At 45.3% G+C, this 25,237-nt stretch overlaps 1 protein-coding gene across 2 annotated transcripts in view; it reads right to left on the bottom strand.

Moving 5' to 3' along the window:
• LOC115127704 (serine/threonine-protein phosphatase 2A 55 kDa regulatory subunit B beta isoform-like) overlaps positions 1-25,237 on the bottom strand; it is a 73,479-nt gene that overhangs the window by 39,541 nt on the left and 8,701 nt on the right. Inside the window, exon 1 of one of the 2 annotated variants that reach the window (XM_065018214.1) lies at positions 4,405-4,474. The exons of the other annotated variant lie outside the window; for it this stretch is intronic. Coding sequence (XP_064874286.1) covers positions 4,405-4,474 — 70 coding nt within the window. Of the gene's footprint in view, positions 1-4,404; positions 4,475-25,237 lie in introns of those variants that run through there. 2 annotated transcript variants of the gene reach the window in all.

Genomic DNA, 25,237 nt, shown 5'->3' with positions numbered 1-25,237 from the left:
TCCAACTGGTTTGTTCCCGATAGTGTGGTTTCTATCAACAAATACGGTTGTCATGACTGGTTTCTATCACTACGGTGGTTGTCTACGGTGGTTGTCTATAGTGTGGTTTCTATCACTAAACAAATTGTCTATAGACTGGTTTCTATCACTATGGTGTCTATAGTGTGGTTTCTATCACTATAGTGTGGTTTCTATCACTACGGTGGTTGTCTATAGTGTGGTTTCTATCACTATGGGGGCTGTCTATAGTGTGGTTTCTATCACTACGGTGGTTGTCTATAGTGTGGTTTCTATCACTACGGTGGTTGTTTATAGTGTGGTTTCTATCACTACGGTGGTTTCTATCACTACGGTGGTTGTCTATAGTGTGGTTGTCTATAGTGTGGTTGTCTATAGTGTGGTTTCTATCACTACGGTGGTTGTCTATAGTGTGGTTTCTATCACTACGGTGGTTGTCTATAGTGTGGTTTCTATCACTACGGTGGTTGTCTATAGTGTGGTTTCTATCACTATGGTTGTTGTCTATAGTGTGGTTTCTATCACTACGGTGGTTGTCTATAGTGTGGTTTCTATCACTATGGTTGTTGTCTATAGTGTGGTTTCTATCACTATGGGGTTTCTATCACTAAATCTATAGTGTGGTTTCTATCACTACGGTGGTTGTCTATAGTGTGGTTTCTATCACTACGGTTGGTTGTCTATAGTGTGGTTTCTATCACTACGGTGGTTGTCTATAGTGTGGTTTCTATCACTATAGTGTGGTTTCTATCAAACTAAGACTGGTGGTTGTCTATAGTGTGGTTTCTATCACTACGGTGGTTGTCTATAGTGTGGTTTCTATCACTACGGTGGTTGTCTATAGTGTGGTTTCTATCACTACGGTGGTTGTCTATAGTGTGGTTTCTAGCTCTAACAAAACAAATACGCAAACCAAGACTGGTTTCTATCACTACGGTGGTTGTCTATAGTGTGGTTTCTATCACTACGGTGGTTGTCTATAGTGTGGTTTCTATCACTATGGGGGTTGTCTATAGTGTGGTTTCTATCACTACGGTGGTTGTCTATAGTGTGGTTTCTAGCTCTAACAAAACAAATACGCAAACCAAGACTGGTTTCTATCACTACGGTGGTTGTCTATAGTGTGGTTTCTATCACTACGGTGGTTGTCTATAGTGTGGTTTCTATCACTACGGTGGTTGTCTATAGTGTGGTTTCTATCACTACGGTGGTTGTCTATAGTGTGGTTTCTATCACTATAGGGGTTGTCTATAGTGTGGTTTCTATCACTACGGTGGTTGTCTATAGTGTGGTTTCTATCACTATAGGGGTTGTCTATAGTGTGGTTTCTATCACTATAGGGGTTGTCAATAGTGTGGTTTCTAGCTCTAACGAAACAAAGATGGGTTCTCTTCCATATGAGCTCCCCAGACGGACGAGACAGACAGGCCTCTAAAGCTGAGGAGATACACCCTTTATTTACCACCTGGATTAACCCCCACCCACCCTCCCTCTCTGTCTGCCGCTCTATAGAGGTCTCATGTTTGTCCAGAGAGAGAAAGAGAAACATACTGTATATTTTCCATTGATTGCACACACATATTTTGATTTGAAAACAAATCCAATCTTTATAAAATCCCATACTATCACAGTTTATTTTTTTATTAGGCAAGTCATTTAAGAACAAATTCTTATTTACAATGATGGCCATAACCCCAGCCAAACCAGGATGATGCTGGACCAATTGTGCACCGCCCTATGGGACTCCCAATCACAGCAGGTTGTGATACAGCCTGGATTCAAACCAGGGTGTCTGTAGTGACGCCATTAGCACTGAGATGCAATGCCTTAGACCGCTGCGCCAATCAGGATGCCCCACAGTGTGCCACCACAGCGGCAAGACTTGTGACCTGTTACCACAAGAAAAGTGGAGAACAAACACCCCACAGTGTGCCACCACAGCGGCAAGACTTGTGACCTGTTACCACAAGAAAAGTGGAGAACAAACACCAGTGTAAATAAAAACTAGATTTATCTGTTTATTTATTTTCCCTTTTATAATTCAACTGCTTGAACATTGTTACAACAATGCACATAGACAATAATATAACATTTGAAATGCCTATATTATTTTACTACTTTTGTGAGTGTAATGTTTAATGTTCATTTCTGATTGTTTATTTCCGTTGTTTATTTCCCTTGTTGTCTATTCCACTTGCTTTGGCAACGTAAACACATATTTCCCTTGTTGTCTATTCTACTTGCTTTGGCAACGTGAACACATGTTTCCCTTGTTGTCTATTCCACTTGCTTTGGCAACGTAAACACATATTTCCTTGTTGTCTATTCCACTTGCTTTGGCAACGTGAACACATATTTCCCTTGTTGTCTATTCTACTTGCTTTGGCAACGTGAACACATGTTTCCCTTGTTGTCTATTCCACTTGCTTTGGCAACGTAAACACATATTTCCCTTGTTGTCTATTCCACTTGCTTTGGCAACGTGAACACATATTTCCCTTGTTGTCTATTCTACTTGCTTTGGCAACGTGAACACATGTTTCCCTTGTTGTCTATTCCACTTGCTTTGGCAACGTGAACACATGTTTCCCTTGTTGTCTATTCCACTTGCTTTGGCAACGTAAACACATATTTCCCTTGTTGTCTATTCCACTTGCTTTGGCAACGTAAACACATGTTTCCCACTTGTTGTCTATTCCACTTGCTTTGGCAACGTTTTCTATTCCACTTGCTTGTTGTCTATTCCACTTGCTAAACACATGTTTCCCTTGCAACATGAACACATGTTTCCCTTGTTGTCTATTCCACTTGCTTTGGCAACGTAAACACATATTTCCCTTGTTGTCAACTTGCTTTGGCAACGTGAACACATATTTCCCTTGTTGTCTATTCCACTTGCACATGTTTCCCTTGTTGTCTATTCCACTTGCTTTGGCAACGTAAACACATGTTTCCTTGTTGTCTATTCCACTTGCTTTGGAACAATATTTCCCTTGTTGTCTATTCTACTTGCTTTGGCAACACATGTTTTCCACTTGTTGTCTGTTTCCTTGTTGTCTATTCCACTTGCTTTGGCAACGTAAACACATGTTTCCTTGTTGTCTATTCCACTTGCTTTGGCAACGTATACACATGTTTCCCTTGTTGTCTATTCCACTTGCTTTGGCAACGTGAACACATGTTTCCCTTGTTGTCTATTCCACTTGCTTTGGCAACGTGAACACATATTTCCCTTGTTGTCTATTCCACTTGCTTTGGCAACGTGAACACGTTTCCCTTGTTGTCTATTCCACTTGCTTTGGCAACGTGAACACATATTTCCCATGCCAATAAAGCCCTTTGACATTGAATTGAGTGACAAAAAGAGACTCTGTTAGGGAGGTATGATGCAGGAGACGCAGGGAGATAAGAAGTGGAGGGGTTGGATATTCAGACGGGTCCTAGGGGCTACCATTCATCCTTCCATTGGGGACCAGAGACTGGTTTCACATAGCCTCGTAGAACCAGACAGAGGACTATGCTCACCATTCTGTTTCACTTCACGTGGTTAGATATCTCATGATCAGACTGGTTTCAACTGGTTAGTCTCACAGCATCAGTTACATTAGCATCAGTTAGTTCGGGTTAATCAATAGACGTGATCAGTGACTGGGGCTATCGTTAATTAGATCATGCTAAGGATGGGACTTAATGATATCAGTAAATCACTGGACTAATCAATTAGCCAGACAGAGAGAGGCAGACACAGCCAGGCACTGGGATCAAATACAGCACTGTAGGAGGCTGTACTCTGTCCATGGTGCTGAATCCAGTCACACTTTCTAGAATGATCCAACCTCACAGATACACACCCCCCCCCCCCCCCCCCCCCCATTCAAGGCGCTTCACGTACCATTCATAGCCCATTCATTCATTCAGTCAGGCCAGTCAGTGGAACAGATATCTAGATCGGTTCTATCAGTTCCTAAATATGGAGCAGGAGAGACTCCCCTCTGGGCACAGACTGTTACGTCTATTCCACGTTGGTTCAAAGTAATTCCATTGAAATGATGTGGAAACAACATTGATTCAACCAGTTTGGGCCCAGTGGGTATGGAGTAGGCCAGACCAGTAGACCGCCACTCTCCATAAACGCGCATCCGAAACAATCGGTAGTCTACATGACACCACGCAAGATCGATAAGTGTCCGGGTCGGGACACTATAATGACACTAAGTATTCTTCTGATGGGGATAAATCAATAAATCTCTCATCATGACCGATATGCGGAATACTCGGCCTTCTTTAAAGTACAACCGGTGTAGGCTACCCTACATACTCTATGGAATAAACAGAGCAGTGGACGTATGTGGTGAAGAATAGTCTAGCTTGTTTTTCGATGCATACCTTCTGTGGCATAGTTGTGGTCGCGTAGGAAGCTGTTGTTGATCTTGGGGGTGTCAGTCTCCTCCTCCATTGATAAATTGGTTGGTTCTGGATCCTGAGACCGTTAAAAGACATCCTAGATGTTACCATCAGCAGCAGGCGGGCAGCGAGACCAGCGGGAGCGCTGTCATTATGACTCCAACTCTCCCGTAGCTATAACGGAATGATCAAAGAGCCATATTGGCAACTTCCTTCCAAGTCTCGGTGCGCATTAAATAGTGGAATGACAGCTATCCAATTGTGTCTTTACAAAAAAAAAGACGAAAATAGCCTATGTCATTTCTAATGGACAAAATGTCTTCATATAGTGCCACCTCCTCTGCTATGCAGTGGAATGGGTCAAGGACATTGCCTTTCCCAGGTATGCGGGCGTGTGAATCAGACAGCAGTCCTCTGTAAATCTCCTCTGGTGAGGATTTGAGTTGAAGCAGGCAAGACTCTCTCCAACGAACAGTGTGGCTGGGGCGGGAGTAGGATTATGCGTCAAGCCTGACTGGCTAAAATCATTGCACCGTTTCTCTGCCAGCCTCCTCGGTTGAGTACCACTTCGCGTTCTTCCTTCCTTTCGTTCACCAAGCAAAGTCCTCATCGTCTCTCTCCTCGAACAGAAGGAACTCTAATGCGCATTTGGACTCGGCAGTATTCCTGCCGCTGGTACTGACGCGCCGCTTTAGCACCAGCTCCTCCCAACACGCGGCAAACGCGTTTTGAACGCTCGCTGTGACGTTTACTCCAACCGCCACAGTACAGACTACTGGTAATGGCCAGTTAGAAAATCATGAATTATGAATGACATTGTACAGTTCCACTTTTTCCCAAGTGACAGTAAGGAATGGGCTCACTGATTTAGGTAATACATGTTAAAGTTGAAGGCCTATAGACATCAGGAGAGAGAGAATACATTGAGGGGAGAGAGTGATGAGGGTGAGAGGGGAGGCTAAAGATACAGAGGAAGACAGATCAGGAGAGTTGGGAAGTGGGGCAGAGGGAGAGACTGAGAATGACAGATATGGATCAGGGAAGTGGGGCAGAGGGAGAGACTGAGAATGACAGATATGGATCAGGGAAGTGGGGCAGAGAGAGAGACTGAGAATGACAGATATGGATCAGGGAAGTGGGGCAGAGGCAGAGACTGAGAATGACAGAGGGAAGTGGGGCAGACTGAGAATGACAGATATGGATCAGGGAAGTGGGGCAGAGGGAGAGACTGAGAATGACAGATATGGATCAGGGAAGTGGGGCAGAGGGAGAGACTGAGAATGACAGATATGGATCAGGGAAGTGGGGCAGAGGGAGAGACTGAGAATGACAGATATGGATCAGGGAAGTGGGGCAGAGGGAGAGACTGAGAATGACAGATATGGATAAGGGAAGTGGGGCAGAGGGAGAGACTGAGAATGACAGATATGGATCAGGGAAGTGGGGCAGAGAGAGAGACTGAGACAGGAAGGAAAAGAAAGGAGTGAGAGGGAGGGAGGAAATAAATAGAGAAAGACAGAGAGAGAGGGAAACAGAGAGAGAGGGAAACAGAGAGAGAGAGAGGAAATAGAGAGTGAGGGGGAGAAGAGAGACACAGAGAGGGGGAGAGAGAGAGACAGAGAGAGAAAAGAGAGACAAAGACAGAGAGAGGAAAAAGTGAGAGACAGAGAGAGAGAGAGAGAGAGAGAGAGAAAGAGAAAGAGACAGAATAAATAGAAAAGAGAGAGAGAGAGAGAGAGAGAGAGAGAGAGAGAGAGAATAAATAGAAAAAGACACAGAGAGAGAGAGAGAGAGAGAGAGAGAGAGAGAGAGAGAGGAGACAGACAGACAGAGAGAAAGAGAGACCGGGAAGATAGAGAGAGAGAGAGAGAGAGAGAGAGAGAGAGAGAGAGAGAGAAAGAGGGACAGACGGACAGACAGAGAGAAAGAGAGACTGGGAAGATAGAGAGAGAGAGAGAGAGAGAGAGAGAGAGAGAGAGAGAGAGAGAGAAGGATGAGTGGAGCAACCACTAGATGAAGTTGAGATGCCGTTGGTGCCGGGTCTTTCTAGATCTAATATCAATCACCAGTGGGACCTCCCCTCACATACACACACTTCCCTTTATAATCCCCCAATGTGTGTGTGTGTGTGTGTGTGTGTGTGTGTGTGTGTGTGTGTGTGTGTGTGTGTGTGTGTGTGTGTGTGTGTGTGTGTGTGTGTGTGTGTGTGTGTATGCGTGCGTGTTTGTCTGTGTGTGTATGTTTGTCTGTGTGTGTGTCTGCATTTTGTCAATATACATGTAATCCATGGTCCCATTTGCAGCCAGGTCGCTCAAGATTCACTTCAAAATTGGACATCCGTCCATGTCCCGAGGATGTCGGGAGATGCCTTTGAAACCCGCCCATAGGGGCAACGGTGAGCACTATTACCATCAAGTAGGCTTGTGTTTTGCTAGGACGTTGTGGACACTCATGGTGTTGTTGTTGTTGTTGTTGTTGTTGTGGTTGTTATTTTAACCCTATCCCAAACCTTAACTTAAAGATGCACTGTGCAGAAATCGCTCAGCCATTTCCTGGTTGCTAAAATTCTAATAGTTCAATTTTAATTTCAGTTAATGTGATAAAACAAGCAAGTATTGTGTAGAAAATAATTGTGTCATCTAAACCGCTGTGAAATATGTTTTCCATAACCAGAAATATTGTATTTTCACCTGGTTAAATAAAGGTGAAATAAATAAAAATATTTCAAAAATGAATCCCCCTTCTCACTCCCCTAACACCCCCTCTTTTTTATATAAAAAAATGTAACCTTTATTTAACCAGGTAGGCTAGTTGAGAACAAGTTCTCATTTGCAACTGCGACCTGGCCAATATAAAGCAACGCAGTTTGACAAAAACAACAACACAGAGTTACACATGGAATAAACAAGCGTACAGTCAATAACACAATATTTTTTTAAATCCCTCCCCTCTTCCCCTTACACCTTCTCCTCTCCTTCCCTTTTCTCACTCTTTAGGTCCGGCCGGCCAGGCAGTTGGTCCAGTCGGGGGGACAGGTCGGGGGGTAGATAAAGATATGGATATGTAGTTGTGGTTGAGTGTATTAAATCAAGCCTGAAGGGCGTCGGTCACTAACAGCAGAGTTTACTCTTCATTGCCGTCTCTCTCTCTCTAATGTTCCCTCCATCTCTCTCTCTCTCCCCCTTTCTCTTCCTCTCTCTCTAATGTTCCCTCCATCTCTCTCCCTCTCTCCCCCTTTCTCTTCCTCTCTCTAATGTTCCCTCCATCTCTCTCTCTCCCCATTTCTCTTCTTCTCTCTCTAATGTTCCCTCCATCTCTCTCTCTCTCCCCCTTTCTCTTCCTCTCTCTCTAATGTTCCCTCCATCTCTCTCTCTCCCCATTTCTCTTCTTCTCTCTCTAATGTTCCCTCCATCTCTCTCTCTCTCTCTCCCTTTCTCTTCTTCTCTCTCTAATGTTCCCTCCATCTTTCTCTCTCCCTTTCTCTTCTTCTCTCTCTAATGTTTCCTCCATCTCTCTCTCTCTCTCACCCTTTCTCTTCTTCTCTCTCTAATGTTCCCTCCATCTCTCTCTCTCTCCCTTTCTCTTCTTCTCTCTCTAATGTCCCCTCCATCTCTCTCTCTCTCTCCCTCTCTCTCTCTCTCTCTCTCTCTCTCAAATTCAATTTAAGGGGCTTTATTGGCATGGAAAACATACGTTAACATTGCCAAAGCAAGTGAAGTAGATAATAAACAAAAGTGAAATGAACAATAACAAATTAACAGTAAACATTACACTCACAAAAGTTCCAAAACAATAAAGACATTTCAAATGTCGTATTATGTATATATACCGTGTTGAAACAATGTGCAAATAGTTAAAGTACAAAAAGGAAAATAAATAAACATAAATATAGGTTGTATTTACAATGGTGTTTGTTCTTCACTGGTTGCCCTTTTCTTGTGGCAACAGGTCACAAATCTTACTCTCTTCCTCTCTCACTCTAATGTGCCCTCCATCTCTCTCTCTCTCTCTCCCTTTTTCTAATGCTCTCTCCCTCCATCTCTCTCTCTCCCCCTTTTTCTAATGCTCTCTCCCTCCATCTCTCTCTCTCCCTTTTTCTAATGCTCTCTCCCTCCATCTCTCTCTCTCTCCCTTTTTCTAATGCTCTCTCCCTCCATCTCTCTCTCTCTCCCTTTTTCTAATGCTCTCTCCCTCCATCTCTCTCTCTCTCTCTCCTCCCTTTTTCTAATGCTCCCTCCCTCCATCTCTCTCTCTCCCTTTTTCTAATGCTCTCTCCCTCCCTCCATCGCTCTCTCTCTCCCTTTCTCTAATGCTCTCTCTCTCCCTCCCCCTCCCTTTTTCTAATGCTCCCCCTCCATCTCTCTCTCTCCCTTTTTCTAATGTTCTCCCTCCATCTCTCTCTCCTCCCTTTTCTCTAATGCTCACTCCCTCCATCTCTCTCTCCCTTTTTCTAATGCCCCTCCCTCCCTCCATCTAATGCTCTCTCTCCTCCATCTCTCTCTCCATCTCCTCTCTTTTTTCTAATGCTCTCTCCTCCATCCAATCTCTCCCTCCATCTCTCTCTCTCTTTTTTCTAATGCTCTCCCTCCATCTCCATCTCTCTCTAATGCTCTCTCCCTCCATCCCTCTCCTTTTTCTAATGCTCTCCCTCCCTCCATCCATCTCTCTCTCTCCCCTTTTTCTAATGCTCCCTCCCTCCCTCCATCTCTCTCTCTCCCTTTTTCTAATGCTCTCTCTCTCTCTCTCCCTCCCTTTTTCTAATGCTCCCTCCCTCCATCTCTCTCTCTCTCCCTTTTTCTAATGCTCTCTCCCTCCATCTCTCTCTCCTCCCTTTTTCTAATGCTCCCTCCCTCCATCTCTCTCTCTCTCTCTCCCCCTTTTTTCTAATGCTCCCTCCCTCCACCCTCCATTAATGAATTCATTTAAATTGATGGATGTTCTATGATTAGTGGAAACCTTTCCTAGGAAAACTGGTCGATTTAAATGATTCCCTATGGAAATATCAGTACGTTAGCCTATCTGACCTCGAGGGCACACTAACAGACACGTGTTTAGGCTATGCACACACTTGCATGCATAAACACACCCGCACACAGACACACACAGACACACACACACACACACAGTCAAAATCCCCTCTTTTAAAGTCACAATGTAGTTAACAGCAAAACAAGTGACACATTTATTCCAGTTTAATGTAGTCATTGCTGTATGAGTACAGCTATTCTGCAATGTGCTCTGTATGTAACCTCTCTTGTTGCTAGGTAACTGCCGGTGAAGCGTCAACCATTGCTATGCAGTACTACGTAAGCTGTCTGTGTAATTGGACCATTAAGATTGATTAAATGTCATCATCATTCCGCTCCTCTCTGTCTCAATACAGTTCAGGATCCACAACACGCTGTAACAGAAGGGTTAATGGACTGAACAGGAGAGGATGACACTTCTTGTTTATTTCTCATTAGGAGACTGAAGATCATAAAGATTGTTTAGGGTGGCACCCTATTCCCTATAGAGTGCACTACTTTTGACCCGAGCCCTTCCAAAAAGTAGTGTACTAAGTAGGGAATAGGCTACCATTTGGGACATGGCAAGCTGTCCACACACACACACACACACACACACACACAGAATTATGAATTTGATTGATTGGAAATGATTTTTCCACCCGTAGCTACAGGCTTTCTGTGACTTTACACCACAAGGTACTACTCAATTCCTCAGTTATGATTGGCCCTCCCCGACCGCAAATTATGCTTTTGGCTTGGCCCGGTCTTCTTCGGAGGCTGTGGCTTGGCCCGGTCTTCGGAGGCTGTGGCTTGGCCCGGTCTTCGGAGGCTGTGGCTTGGCCCGGTCTTCGGAGGCTGTGGCTTGGCCCGGTCTTCGGAGGCTGTGGCTTGGCCCGGTCTTCATAGGCTGTGGCTTGGCCCGGTCTTGTAAAAATGGAGCTTAGCGCCTCTCTCTCTTTCTTTCTCTCCTTTAACCTTTCTTGGGTAGGGGGAAGTATTTTCGCATCCGGATGAAAAGCGTGCCCAAAGTTAGGATATGCATATTATCGGTAGATGTGGATAGAAAACCCTCTAATGTTTCTAAAACTGTTCAAATTATGTCTGTGAGTATAACAGAACTGATATGGCAGGCAAAACCCTGAGGACAAACCACCCCCCCCCCAAAAAAAAATTCAGCCTACCACTGTTTTCAATGGCTGTCACTTTTATTATAAGATAAGAGCATCTGCTAAATGACTTAAATGTAATGTAAATGTAAGGCGAAATCCTCCCAGATTGCAGTTCCTAGGGCTTCCACTAGATGTCAACAGTCTTTAGAAAGAGTTTCATGCTGGGTTTTGGAAAAAGGAGCCAGAAATTGTAGTTTTTCTAGGTGGCTCCCATTTTGGCTGTAGTGTTTCCAAGCGCGTGGAAGAAAGTGCGTTCTTTGGTATTTTTCTCCGGTAAAGACAATAACGATTCTTAAATTGTATTGTTTATTTACATATTAGGGTACCGAAGGTTTGATTATAAATGTTGTTTGACTTGTTTGGAAAAGTTTATTAGTAACACTTGGGATTAATTTTGTATGCATTTTGATGGAGGGAAACTGGGTGGATTATTGACTGAAGCGCGCCAGCTAAACTGAGTTTTTATGGATATAAAGAAGGACATTATTGAACAAAAGGACCACTTGTGATGTATCTGGAACCTTTTGGAGTGCCAACAGAAGAAGATCATCAAAGGTAAGGCATTTATTATATCGCTATTTCTGACTTTCATGGCGCATCTGCCTGGTTGAAAAATGTTTTCATGCTTTTGTACGCGGGGTGCTGTCCTCAGATAATCGCATGGTGTGCTTTCGCTGTAAAGCCTTTTTGAAATCTGACACAGCGGCTGGATTAACAAGAAGTTAAGCTTTATTTTGATGTATTAAACCTGTGGTTTTATGAAAGTTAAATATTTATAAATCTGTAGTTTGAATTTCGCGCTCTGCACTTTCACTGGATGTTGGCCAGGTGGGACGGATAAGAAGTTAACAAACCCTTCATTTTGTGAGCTAACAAATAATGAAGTAAAGTCACATTTAACATGATAAATTCAAATAAGAATGATATAGATAAGGATATTTTTCAAATGGAGAAAGTTTCTATTGCGTAGTGACTATATGTACATCTAGCGTGTGAGCGGTATTTCTCAAAGCGAGTGATAATTAGCAACGGTAATATTGGCCTCAATGTTGTGAGTTCAAAGACAACATTGGTAGTATAATAAACATTGAAAAAGTGGATTGTTTTAGGCCACAGAATTTAGAGAAGGGCTGTTTATCTGAACCTTTTCATTTTTATTTCAATATGGAAGTAAACCAGGTACTGGTTTTTGTATGCACTGTTTCTTGAATAAAATGTATTCTTATACCATCTTTTTGTAGGGAGTGTAGGGGGCATGGGGGGGCGGGTACATAGGATGTGACAAATCAACTGTATGTTTCGGTGTTCCTCAAGGTTCTGTTTTAGGACCACTATTGTTTTCACTATATAGTCTACCTCTTGGTGATGTCATTCGGAAACACAATGTCAACTTTCACTGCTATGTGGATGACACACAGCTGTTCATTTTGATTAAACATGGCGAAGCCCCAAAATTGCCTACCCTGGAAGCCTGTGTTTCAGACATAAGCACATTTTTTACTTTTAAACTCAGACAAACCTGAGATGCTAGTTCTAGGTCCCAAGAAACAAAGAAATCTGCTGTTGGATCTGACAAATAATCCTGATGGTTGTACAGTTGTCTCAAATAAAACTATGAAGAACCTCTACTGTGGACCCTGATCTCTCTTTTGACAAACATATCAAGAATATTTCAAGGACAGCTTTTTTCCATCTTCGTAACCTTGCAAAAATCAGAAACATTTTGTCAAAAAATGATGAAAATGATGCTGAAAAACGAATGCATGCTTTTTTCACTTCTAGATTAGACTACGGCAATGCTCTACTTTCCGGCTACCTGGATAAAGTACTAAATAAACTTCAGTTAGTGCTAAACATGGCTGCTAGAATCTTGACTAGAACCCAAAAATGTGACCATATTACTCCAGTGCAAGCCTCTCTACACTGGCATCCTGTTAAGGCTAGGGCTGATTTCAAGGTTTTACTGCTGACCTACAAAGCATTAAATGGGCTTGCTCCTACGTATCTCTCCGATTTGGTCCTGTCGTACATACCTACACGTACGCTACGGTCACAAGAAGCAGTCCTCCTAGTAATCCCTAGAATTTCTAAGCAAACAGCTGGAGGCATGGCTTTCTCCTATAGAGCTCCATTTTTATGGAATGGTCTGTCTATCCATGTGTGAGACACAGACTCGGTCTCAACCTTTAAATCTTTACTGAAGACTCATCTCTTCAGCAGGTCCTATGATTGAGTGTAGTCTGGCCCAGGAGTGTGAATGTGAACGGAAAGGCTCTGGAGTGACCCTGGAACCCACTGAATGGATCACCAGTGCAGTTGAATGCAGCATTGCTGTATGGTGAACTCAAATGTCTTGTAGGCCTAGTTGAGTAGCTGGCCTAGGCTACAACTCAAATGTCTTGTAGACCTAGTTGAGTAGCTGGCCTAGGCTACAACTCAAATGTCTTGTAGGCCTAGTTGAGTAGCTGGACTAGGCTACAACTCAAATGTCTTGTAGACCTAGCTGAGTAGCTGGCCTAGGCTACAACTCAAATGTCTTGTAGGCCTAGTTGAGTAGCTGGCCTAGGCTACAACTCAAATGTCTTGTAGACCTAGTTGAGTAGCTGGCCTAGGCTACAACTCAAATGTCTTGTAGACCTAGTTGAGTAGCTGGCCTAGGCTACAACTCAAATGTCTTGTAGGCCTAGTTGAGTAGCTGGCCTAGGCTACAACTCAAACGTCTTGTAGACTTAGTTGAGTAGCTGGCCTAGGCTACAACTCAAATGTCTTTTAGGCCTAGTTGAGTAGCTGGCCTAGGCTACAACTCAAATGTCTTGTAGACCTAGTTGAGTAGCTGGCCTAGGCTACAACTCAAATGTATTGTAGGCCTAGTTGAGTAGCTGGCCTAGGCTACAACTCAAATGTCTTGTAGACCTAGTTGAGTAGCTGGCCTAGGCTACAACTCAAATGTATTGTAGGCCTAGTTGAGTAGCTGGCCTAGGCTACAACTCAAATGTCTTGTAGACCTAGTTGAGTAGCTGGCCTAGGCTACAACTCAAATGTCTTGTAGGCCTAGTTGAGTAGCTGGCCTAGGCTACAACTCAAACGTCTTGTAGACTTAGTTGAGTAGCTGGCCTAGGCTACAACTCAAATGTCTTGTAGACCTAGTTGAGTAGCTGGCCTAGGCTACAACTCAAATGTCTTGTAGGCCTAGTTGAGTAGCTGGCCTAGGCTACAACTCAAATGTCTTGTAGACCTAGTTGAGTAGCTGGCCTAGGCTACAACTCAAATGGCCTAGGCTACAACTCAAATGTATTGTAGACCTAGTTGAGTAGTTGGCCTAGGCTACAACTCAAACGTTGAGTCGTGTTTCTTTGCATGTTTTTTTGTTGCAGGTCTTGTTTTTTGGTTATTCATTGTCAGGCTTTAAAAACAAAAGCCAGACTGCAACATTTTAGTAGCCTAGCTAGGACTGTGGCATTGGTCTGTACACTTTCCCTCTGCTGCGCGCGCTGTAAACGGACCCACGAAAGCAGTGCAATTGAAGTTGAATTCACAGATCCAAATTTCATGAAGTAAATGACTCAACTGTTGACTAATTTATACTCGCTTGTGTGTCATATTGTCCTTTAGTAGTAATTTATACACACATGTGAATCCTTTATCTTATAACTTTTTGAGAACTAAGGTGACATTTTCTGTAGGCTACAGAAATGACCCATTGGAACCGAAACTTGCATTTGACATTTAGCAAAAGTATGTAATTCCAGAATCATGGGCATTAATATGGAGTCCCCCCCATTGCTACTATAACAGCCTACACTCTTTCCACTAGATGTTGGAACATTGCTGCGGGGACTTGCTTCCATTCAGCCACATGAGCATTAGTGATGTCAGACATTAGTGATGTCTCACAGTCGGCATTCCAATTCATCCCAAAGGTGGTCGATGGGGTTGAGGTCAGGGCTCTGTGCAGGCAAGTCAAGATCTTCCACACCGATCTCAACAAACTATTTCTCTATGGACCTCACTTTGTACACAGGGCCATTGTCATGCTGAAACAGTAAAGGATCTTCCCCAAACTGTTGGCACAATGTTGGAAGCACATAATCCTCTAGAATGTCATTGTATGCTGTAGCCCCAGACGATTATTCCTCCTCCACCAAACTTTACAGTTGGCACTATGCATTCGGGCAGGTAGCGTTCTTCTGGCATCCGCCAAACCCAGATTAGTCCGTAGGACTGCCAGATGGTGAAGCGTGATTCATCACTCCAGAGAACGCATTTACACTGCTCCAGAGTCCAATGGCAGCGAGCTTTACACCACTCCAGCCGACGCTTGGCATTGTGCATGGTGATCTTAGGCTTGTGTGCGGCTGCTCGGCCATGGAAACCCCTTTCATGAAGCCCCCAACGAACAGTTATTGTGTTGACGTTGCCTCCAGAGGCAGTTTGGAACTCCGTAGTGAGTGTTGCAACCGAGGACAGATGATTTTTACACGCTACTTGCTTCAGCACTCGGCGGTCCTGTTTTGTGAGCTTGTGTGGCCTACCACTTTGTGGCTGAACCGTTGTTGCTAAGAGATAATTCCACTTCACAATAACAGCACTTACAGTTGACTGGGGCAGCTCTAGCAGGGCAGAAATTCTAGGAACTGACTTGTTGGAATGGTGGCATCCTATGACGGTGCCACATTGAAAGTCACCGAGCTCTTCAGTAAGGCCATTCTGAGGCCAATGTTTGTCTACGGAGAAACATTGGCAGTAAAATGTTCTTATTGTCAGCAACAGGTGTGTAGAATGACCTGACGCCTGTCACCAACGGGTGTGTAGAATGACCTGACGCCTGTCACCAACGGGTGTGTAGAATGACCTGACGCCTGTCAACAACGGGTGTGTAGAATGACCTGACGCCTGTCACCAACAGGTGTGTAGAATGACCTGACGCCTGTCACCAACGGGTGTGTAGAATGACCTGACGCCTGTCACCAACGGGTGTGTAGAATGACCTGACGCCTGTCAGCAACGGGTGTGTAGAATGACCTGACGCCTGTCACCAACGGGTGTGTAGAATGACCTGACGCCTGTCACCAACGGGTGTGTAGAATGACCTGACGCCTGTCAACAACGGGTGTGTAGAATGACCTGACGCCTGTCACCAACAGGTGTGTAGAATGACCTGACGCCTGTCACCAACGGGTGTGTAGAATGACCTGACGCCTGTCAGAATGACAACGGGTGTGTAGAATGACCTGACGCCTGTCACCAACGGGTGTGTAGAATGACCTGACGCCTGTCACCAACGGGTGTGTAGAATGACCTGACGCCTGTCACCAACGGGTGTGTAGAATGACCTGACGCCTGTCAACAACGGGTGTGTAGAATGACCTGTCACGCCTGTCCTGTCACCAACGGGTGTGTAGAATGACCTGACGCCTGTCAACAACGGGTGTGTAGAATGACCTGACGCCTGTCAACAACGGGTGTGTAGAATGACCTGACGCCTGTCACCAACGGGTGTGTAGAATGACCTGACGCCTGTCACCAACGGTGTGTAGAATGACCTGACGCCTGTCACCAACGGGTGGAATGACCTGACGCCTGTCACCAACGTGTAGAATGACCTGACGCCTGTCACCAACGGGTGTGTAGAATGACCTGACGCCTGTCACCAACGGGTGTGTAGAATGACCTGACGCCTGTCACCAACGGGTGTGTAGAATGACCTGACACCTGTCACCAACAGGTGTGTAGAATGACCTGACGCCTGTCAACAACGGGTGTGTAGAATGACCTGACGCCTGTCACCAACGGGTGTGTAGAATGACCTGACGCCTGTCAACAACGGGTGTGTAGAATGACCTGACGCCTGTCAACAACGGGTGTGTAGAATGACCTGACGCCTGTCAGGGTGTGTAGAATGACCTGACGCCTGTCACCAACGGGTGTGTAGAATGACCTGACGCCTGTCACCAACGGGTGTGTAGAATGACCTGACGCCTGTCACCAACGGGTGTGTAGAATGACCTGACGCCTGTCACCAACCTGGGTGTGTAGAATGACCTGACGCCTGTCACCAACGGGTGTGTAGAATGACCTGACGCCTGTCACCAACGGGTGTGTAGAATGACCTGACGCCTGTCAACAACGGGTGTGTAGAATGACCTGACGCCTGTCACCAACGGGTGTGTAGAATGACCTGACGCCTGTCACCAACGGGTGTGTAGAATGACCTGACGCCTGTCACCAACGGGTGTGTAGAATGACCTGACGCCTGTCAGCAACGGGTGTGTAGAATGACCTGACGCCTGTCACCAACGGGTGTGTAGAATGACCTGACGCCTGTCACCAACGGGTGTGTAGAATGACCTGACGCCTGTCACCAACGGGTGTGTAGAATGACCTGACGCCTGTCAACAACGGGTGTGTAGAATGACCTGACGCCTGTCACCAACGGGTGTGTAGAATGACCTGACGCCTGTCACCAACGGGTGTGTAGAATGACCTGACGCCTGTCACCAACGGGTGTGTAGAATGACCTGACGCCTGTCACCAACGGGTGTGTAGAATGACCTGACGCCTGTCACCAACAGGTGTGTAGAATGACCTGACGCCTGTCACCAACGGGTGTGTAGAATGACCTGACGCCTGTCACCAACGGGTGTGTAGAATGACCTGACGCCTGTCACCAACGGGTGTGTAGAATGACCTGACGCCTGTCACCAACGGGTGTGTAGAATGACCTGACGCCTGTCAACAACGGGTGTGTAGAATGACCTGACGCCTGTCAACAACGGGTGTGTAGAATGACCTGACGCCTGTCAACAACGGGTGTGTAGAATGACCTGACGCCTGTCACCAACGGGTGTGTAGAATGACCTGACGCCTGTCACCAACGGGTGTGTAGAATGACCTGACGCCTGTCACCAACAGGTGTGTAGAATGACCTGACGCCTGTCACCAACGGGTGTGTAGAATGACCTGGGTGTGTAGAATGACCTGACACCTGTCAACAACGGGTGTGTAGAATGACCTGACACCTGTCAACAACGGGTGTGTAGCCTGTCACCAACGGGTGTGTAGAATGACCTGACGCCTGTCACCAACAGGTGTGTAGAATGACCTGACGCCTGTCACCAACGGGTGTGTAGAATGACCTGACGCCTGTCAGCAACAGGTGTGTAGAATGACCTGACGCCTGTCACCAACGGGTGTGTAGAATGACCTGACGCCTGTCACCAACAGGTGTGTAGAATGACCTGACGCCTGTCACCAACAGGTGTGTAGAATGACCTGACGCCTGTCAACAACGGGTGTGTAGAATGACCTGACGCCTGTCAGCAACAGGTGTGTAGAATGACCTGACGCCTGTCACCAACGGGTGAGGCTGAAATAGTGAAATAGACTAATCCACTCATTTGAAGGGGTGTGCACATGCTTTGTATATTTCGTGTATGATATAGTGCACTGGCTGACTTGTGTGGGTTTGGTAAGATGGGTGTGGCAATGCACTGCCACTAGGCATGCAGCATGTTGGCAGTGCTTGATGTGACTTGTAGTGCAGCGCATCACGTCAGTACAATATAGAGCCCCACAGTGGAGGTGGCATAATACCCATAAAACCTAACAGTCAAACAGGGAAATGGTTCCAATTGTTTTTCCACCATTACTTTTTTCCCATAGGGAATTTTAGAAAACATAAAAGTCACCTTGTCCTACAGAGATTTACACGGTTCTCAAAACCTCACGCCAGGGTAAGCCTACACAAAACACAACCCTTATTTCAAGTGTTTCTAAAATCCCCTATGGGAAAAAGGAATGGTGGAAAAACAATTGGGACCATTTCCTTGTTTGACCGCTAAGTTTTATGGGTATTATGACTTATACTGTGGTCCTCTATGGAAGCGGGCCAAAATGAATTGACAACCCAAATCATTGCTGGGGCCGGATTTGGCCAGCGGGCCTTGTGTTTCACACGTGACTTAGAGGGAACAGAGAGTGTGATTGTCTATGTATCTGAAGTAAACAGAGTTAATGTAAATCCTCCAACCCTCCAGTCTATTACTAGGATAAATCACAGATACTTTCTCCTCCCTCTCTGAAAGGTAACATGTCAATGAGCTGATCCAGCCTCTCTGGGCTTCGTTTAATTGGACCATCAGAGTAAAGCTGTAAAGCTAATATTGATCTAGACGGGTTAATTGATCTCTCTAAGTGACTGCATAGAACAAGATGACTGGCCGTGATAGTCTGCTTGCCTGCCAGCCTATTTGTGTGTCTGCCCGTCTGGAAAGGGAAAGGAGATACCTAGTCAGTTGTACAACTGAATACATTCAGCTGAAATATGTCCAATGCTCTTAACCGCTAGGCTGCCCGCTGCCCCTGTCTGTCCTTCTGGCCGTTTGTCTGTCTGTTCACACTAGACTGAGTCGTGAGTTGGAGTGTGTCTCTGTGTTGTCTGGCCATAGAGAGCAGATCAGCCTCACATGTAGGGAATGTCTGGAAGGGTCAGCAGTGGAGAAGGTGGAACGTTTTAAGTTCCTCGGCGTACACTTCACAGACAAACTGAAATGGTCCACCCACACAGACAGCATGGTGAAGAAGGCGCAACAGTGCCTCTTCAACCTCAGGAGGCTGAATAAATGTACAGATGCACAATCGAGAGCATCCTTTTGGGCTGTATCACCGCTTGGTACAGCAACTGCACCGCCCTCAACCGCAAGGCTCTACAGAGGTTGGTGCTGTCTGCACAATGCATCACCAGGGGCAAACTACCTGCCCTCCAGGACACCTACAGGACCCGATGTCACAGGAAGGCCAAAAAGATCATCAAGGACAACAACCACCAGAGCCACTGCCTGTTCACCCCATTATCATTCAGAAGGCGAGGTCAGTACAGGTGCATCAAATCTGGGACGGAGAGACTGAAAAACAGCTTCTATCTCAAGGCCATCAGACTGCTAAACAGCCACCACTAACACAGAGAGGCTGCTGCCTACATTGAGACACAATCACTGACCACTTTAATAAATTGATCACGAGTCACTTTAAACAATGCCACATTAAATAATGTTTTCATATCTTACATTAATCATATCATATGTACATGCTGTATTTTATAGCATCTATTGCACCTTGCCTATGCCGCTCGGCCATTGCTCATCCATATACTTATATGTGGGGCGGCAGGTAGCCTAGTGGTTAGAGCGTTGGGCCAGTAATTGAAAGGTTGCTAGACCTGAATCCCTGAGCTGACAAGATAAAAATCTGTCGTTCTGACCCTGAACAAGGCAGTTAACTCACTGTTCCCCAGTAGGCTGTCGTTGTAAATAAGAATTTGTTCTTAACTGACTTGCCTAGTTAAATAAAGGTTAAAATATGTACATATTCTCATTCACCCCTTTAGATTTGTGTGTATAAGGTAGTTGTTGGGGACTTGTTAGATATTACTGCACTGTCGGAACTAGAAGCACAAGCATTTCGCTACACTCGCATTAACATCTGCTAACCATGTGTATGTGACCAATACAATTTGATTTGTCTGCTACTTCAACACTGACCATAGTACATTTTATCGTACAGCACCACCTTCTGGCATAAACTAGCATTACATGTGAAAATACAAAGACATTGACAACATACACACAGCTGATTACACACACCCCCCATCCACTCTGCCAGGACAAACAGCCTAGTTTAGCAGTCTGCCTCTCTCTCTCTCTCTCTCTCTCTCTCTCTATTTTGAATAGTATTTGCTTATCACTCAGAGGGAGGATTATTTATTTAAGAAAGCTCAGACTTTTACTAAAATCCCACTATTTACAGCGTCAATCCTCGAGGCCTGCCTGTGAATACATGTTATAGATGATAAAGTACCAATCCTAATCCTATAGATTACCACTCAGTCCCTCCAGGATAATCCCTTATAATCCTATAGATTACCACTCAGTCCTTCCAGGATAATCCCTTATAATCCTATAGATTACCACTCAGTCCCTCCAGGATAATCCTTTATAATCCTATAGATTACCACTTGGTCCCTCCAGGATAATCCCTTATAATCCTATAGATTACCACTCAATCCCTCCAGGATAATCCCTTATAATCCTATAGATTACCACTCAGTCCCTCCAGGATAATCCTTTACAATCCTATAGATTACCACTCAGTCCCTCCAGGATAATCCTTTATAATCCTATAGATTACCACTCAGTCCCTCCAGGATAATCCTTTATAATCCTATAGATTACCACTCAGTCCCTCCAGGATAATCCTTTATAATCCTATAGATTACCACTCAGTCCCTACAGGATAATCCTTTATAATCCTATAGATTACCACTCAGTCCCTCCAGGATAATCCTTTATAATTCTATAGATTACCACTCAGTCCCTCCAGGATATCCTTTACAATCCTATAGATTACCTCTCAGTCCCTCCAGGATAATCCTTTACAATCCTATAGATTACCACTCAGTCCCTCCAGGATAATCCTTTACAATCCTATAGATTACCACTCAGTCCCTCCAGTATAATCTTTTACAATCCTATAGATTACCACTCAGTCCCTCCAGGATAATATTTTATAATCTTATAGATTACCACTCAGTCCCTCCAGGATAATCCTTTATAATCCTATAGATTACCACTCAGTCCCTCCAGTATAATCCTTTATAATCCTATAGATTACCACTCAGTCCCTCCAGTATAATCCTTTATAATCCTATAGATTACCACTCAGTCCCTCCAGTATAATCTTTTACAATCCTATAGATTACCACTCAGTCCCTCCAGGATAATCCCTTATAATCCTATAGATTACCACTCAGTCCCTCCAGGATAATCCTTTACAATCCTATAGATTACCACTTGGTCCCTCCAGGATAATCCTTTATAATCCTATAGATTACCACTTGGTCCCTCCAGGATAATCCTTTATAATCCTATAGATTACCACTCAGTCCCTCCAGGATAATCCTTTATAATCCTATAGATTACCACTCAGTCCCTCCAGGATAATACTTTTAGAATCCCAGCAGAGCAGAACAGAGACACAAGGGGAACTAGGAATTGCCTTGTAATCATGTAATTAACCGGAGACATATTGTTTTTGTTGTTGTTATTATATACAGCAAATTATTGGAAAGAAGAGAGAAGCAGAGAGAGTGTGAAAGAGAGATAGAGAGACAGAGAGATAAATCAATTTTGAGAAACTCCCATTTATTTTGGGTGAAATACCATCTGGTGCCATCACAGCAGCAATATATGTGACCTGTTGCCACAAGAAAAGGGCAACCAGTTAAGAACAAACTCTATTGTAAATACAACACAGATTTATGTTGATTTATCTTCCATTTCGTACTTTAACTATTTGCACATCGTTACAACATTGTATATAGACATAATATGACATTTGAAATGTCTTTATTCTTTTGGAACAAGATTAGTTTTGTGAATGTAATATTCACTGTTCACTTTTTATTGTTTATTTTACTTGCTTTGGCAAGGTAAACATATGCCAATAAAGCCCCTTGATTGAAATTGAATAGAGAGAGAGAGAGAGAGAGAGAGAGAGAGAGAGCTGTTGGATTGTGATGCACAGTCATGCGATACAGACTTTACTTACTGTCTGCAGGCCAAAGTTGGTGTGTGTGTGTGTGTGTGCGTGCGTGTGAAAAATGGAAGATATCAAACATACAGTACCAGTCAAAAGTTTGGACACACCTACTCATTCAAGGGTTTTTCTTTATTTGTACTATTTTCTACATTGTAGAATAATAGTGAAGACATCAAAACTATGAAATAACACATGGAATCATGGAGTACATGATGGTACAATACCAAGTCCATATTATGGCAAGAACAGCTCAAATAAGCAAAGTGAAACGACAGCCCATCATTTCTTTAAGACATGAAGGTCAGTCAAACTGGAAAACGGTCGCAAAAACCATCAAGCGCTATATTGAAACTGGCTCTCATGAGGACCGCCACAGGAAAGGCGGTCCTGCACCAAAGAGAAGAGAGAGCAGCTGAATGAATGATGCTATCTTATGTTGTTTCTGTTAAAACACACACACACAGACTGGGCTGAATACAGAAGGGAGTTGTGCTCTATCCGTGGTCTCTGGAGCTCCTGATGTCTATATCTCTGTCTGAGCCGTAGTCTCTGGAGCTCCTGTTGTCTATGTCTCTGTCTGAGCCGTAGTCTCTGGAGCTCCTGATGTCTCTGTCTGGGCCGTAGTCTCTGGAGCTCCTGTTGTCTATGTCTCTGTCTGAGCCGTAGTCTCTGGAGCTCCTGATGTCTATGTCTCTGTCTGAGCCGTAGTCTCTGGAGCTCCTGATGTCTCTGTCTGGGCCGTAGTCTCTGGAGCTCCTGTTGTCTATGTCTCTGTCTGAGCCGTAGTCTCTGGAGCTCCTGTTGTCTCTGTCTGGGCCGTAGTCTCTGGAGCTCCTGATGTCTATGTCTCTGTCTGAGCCGTAGTCTCTGGAGCTCCTGATGTCTCTGTCTGGGCCGTAGTCTCTGGAGCTCCTGATATCTATAGCTCTCTGTCTGGGCCTCTGGAGCTCCTGTCTCTGGAGCTCTGGAGCTGATGTCTATATCTCTGTCTGAGCCGTAGTCTCTGGAGCTCCTGATGTCTCTGTCTCTGTCTGAGCCGTAGTCTCTGGAGCTCCTGATGTCTCTGTCTGGGCTCCTGATGTCTAGTCTCTGGAGCTCCTGATGTCTATATCTCTGTCTGGGCCGTGAGTCTCTGGAGCTCCTGATGTCTCTGTCTGGGCAGTAGTCTCTGGAGCTCCTGATGTCTCTGTCTGGGCCGTAGTCTCTGGAGCTCCTGTTGTCTCTGTCTGGGCCGTAGTCTCTGGAGCTCCTGATGTCTATGTCTCTGTCTGAGCCGTAGTCTCTGGAGCTCCTGATGTCTATATCTCTGTCTGAGCCGTAGTCTCTGGAGCTCCTGATGTCTCTGTCTGGGCCGTAGTCTCTGGAGCTCCTGATGTCTATGTCTCTGTCTGGGCCGTAGTCTCTGGAGCTCCTGATGTCTCTATCTCTGTCTGGGCTGTAGTCTCTGGAGCTCCTGATGTCTATATCTCTGTCTGAGCCGTATATCTCTGTCTGTCTGAGCCGTAGTCTCTGGAGCTCCTGATGTCTCTGTCTGGGCCGTAGTCTCTGGAGCTCCTGATGTCTATGTCTCTGTCTCTGGAGCTCCTGTATATCTCTGTCTCTGGAGCTCCTGATGTCTCTGTCTCTGTCTGAGCCGTAGTCTCTGGAGCTCCTGATGTCTCTGTCTGAGCCGTAGTCTCTGGAGCTCCTGATGTCTATATCTCTGTCTGGGCCGTAGTCTCTGGAGCTCGTGATGTCTCTGTCTCTGTCTGAGCCGTAGTCTCTGGAGCTCCTGATGTCTCTGTCTGGGCCGTAGTCTCTGGAGCTCCTGATGTCTATATCTCTGTCTGGGCCGTAGTCTCTGGAGCTCCTGATGTCTATATCTCTGTCTGAGCCGTAGTCTCTGGAGCTCCTGATGTCTCTGTCTCTGTCTGAGCCGTAGTCTCTGGAGCTCCTGATGTCTCTGTCTGAGCCGTAGTCTCTGGAGCTCCTGATGTCTATATCTCTGTCTGGGCCGTAGTCTCTGGAGCTCGTGATGTCTCTGTCTCTGTCTGAGCCGTAGTCTCTGCTCCTGAGCTGGAGCCTGATGTCTCTGGATCTGATGTCTATATCTCTGTCTGGGCCGTAGTCTCTGCTGTCTGAGCCGTAATCTCTGGAGCTCCTGATGTCTATATCTCTGTCTGGGCTGTAGTCTCTGGAGCTCCTGATGTCTATATCTCTGTCTGAGCCGTAGTCTCTGGAGCTCCTGATGTCTCTGTCTTTGTCTGGGCTGTAGTCTCTGGAGCTCCTGATGTCTATATCTCTGTCTGGGCCGTAGTCTCTGGAGCTCCTGATGTCTATATCTCTGTCTGGGCCGTAGTCTCTGGAGTTCCTGATGTCTCTGTCTGGGCTGTAGTCTCTGGAGCTCCTGATGTCTCTGTCTGGGCCGTAGTCTCTGGAGCTCCTGATGTCTATATCTCTGTCTGGGCCGTAGTCTCTGGAGCTCCTGTTGTCTCTGTCTGGGCCGCAGTCTCTGGAGCTCCTGATGTCTATATCTCTGTCTGGGCTGTAGTCTCTGGAGCTCCTGATGTCTATATCTCTGTCTGGGCTGTAGTCTCTGGAGCTCCTAATGTCTATATCTCTGTCTGGGCCGTAGTCTCTGGAGCTCCTAATGTCTATATCTCTGTCTGAGCCGTAGTCTGGAGCTCCTAATGTCTATATCTCTGTCTGAGCCGTAGTCTCTGGAGCTCCTGATGTCTATATCTCTGTCTGAGCCGTAGTCTCTGGAGCTCCTGTTGTCTCTGTCTGGGCCATAGTCTCTGGAGCTCCTGATGTCTCTGTCTCTGTCTGGGCCGTGGTCTCTGGAGCTCCTGATGTCTATATCTCTGTCTGGGCCGTAGTCTCTGGAGCACCTGATGTATATATCTCTGTCTGAGCCGTAGTCTCTGGAGCGATGACAGTTTTACTCACCTTTTTACTGATAGCCTGGAAACCTAAACATTAATTCACCCTACACCATACTCTCCTTGACTATACTATCCTGAACTTAACTCTACTTGACTATACTCAACTGTACTAAACTCT

The sequence above is a fragment of the Oncorhynchus nerka genome, linkage group LG5 (genome assembly GCF_034236695.1).
Source record: "Oncorhynchus nerka isolate Pitt River linkage group LG5, Oner_Uvic_2.0, whole genome shotgun sequence".
Classification (NCBI taxonomy): domain Eukaryota; kingdom Metazoa; phylum Chordata; class Actinopteri; order Salmoniformes; family Salmonidae; genus Oncorhynchus; species Oncorhynchus nerka.
The sequence above is the reverse complement of the archived record's forward strand: the minus strand, read 5'-3'. Positions and strand labels throughout refer to the sequence as shown.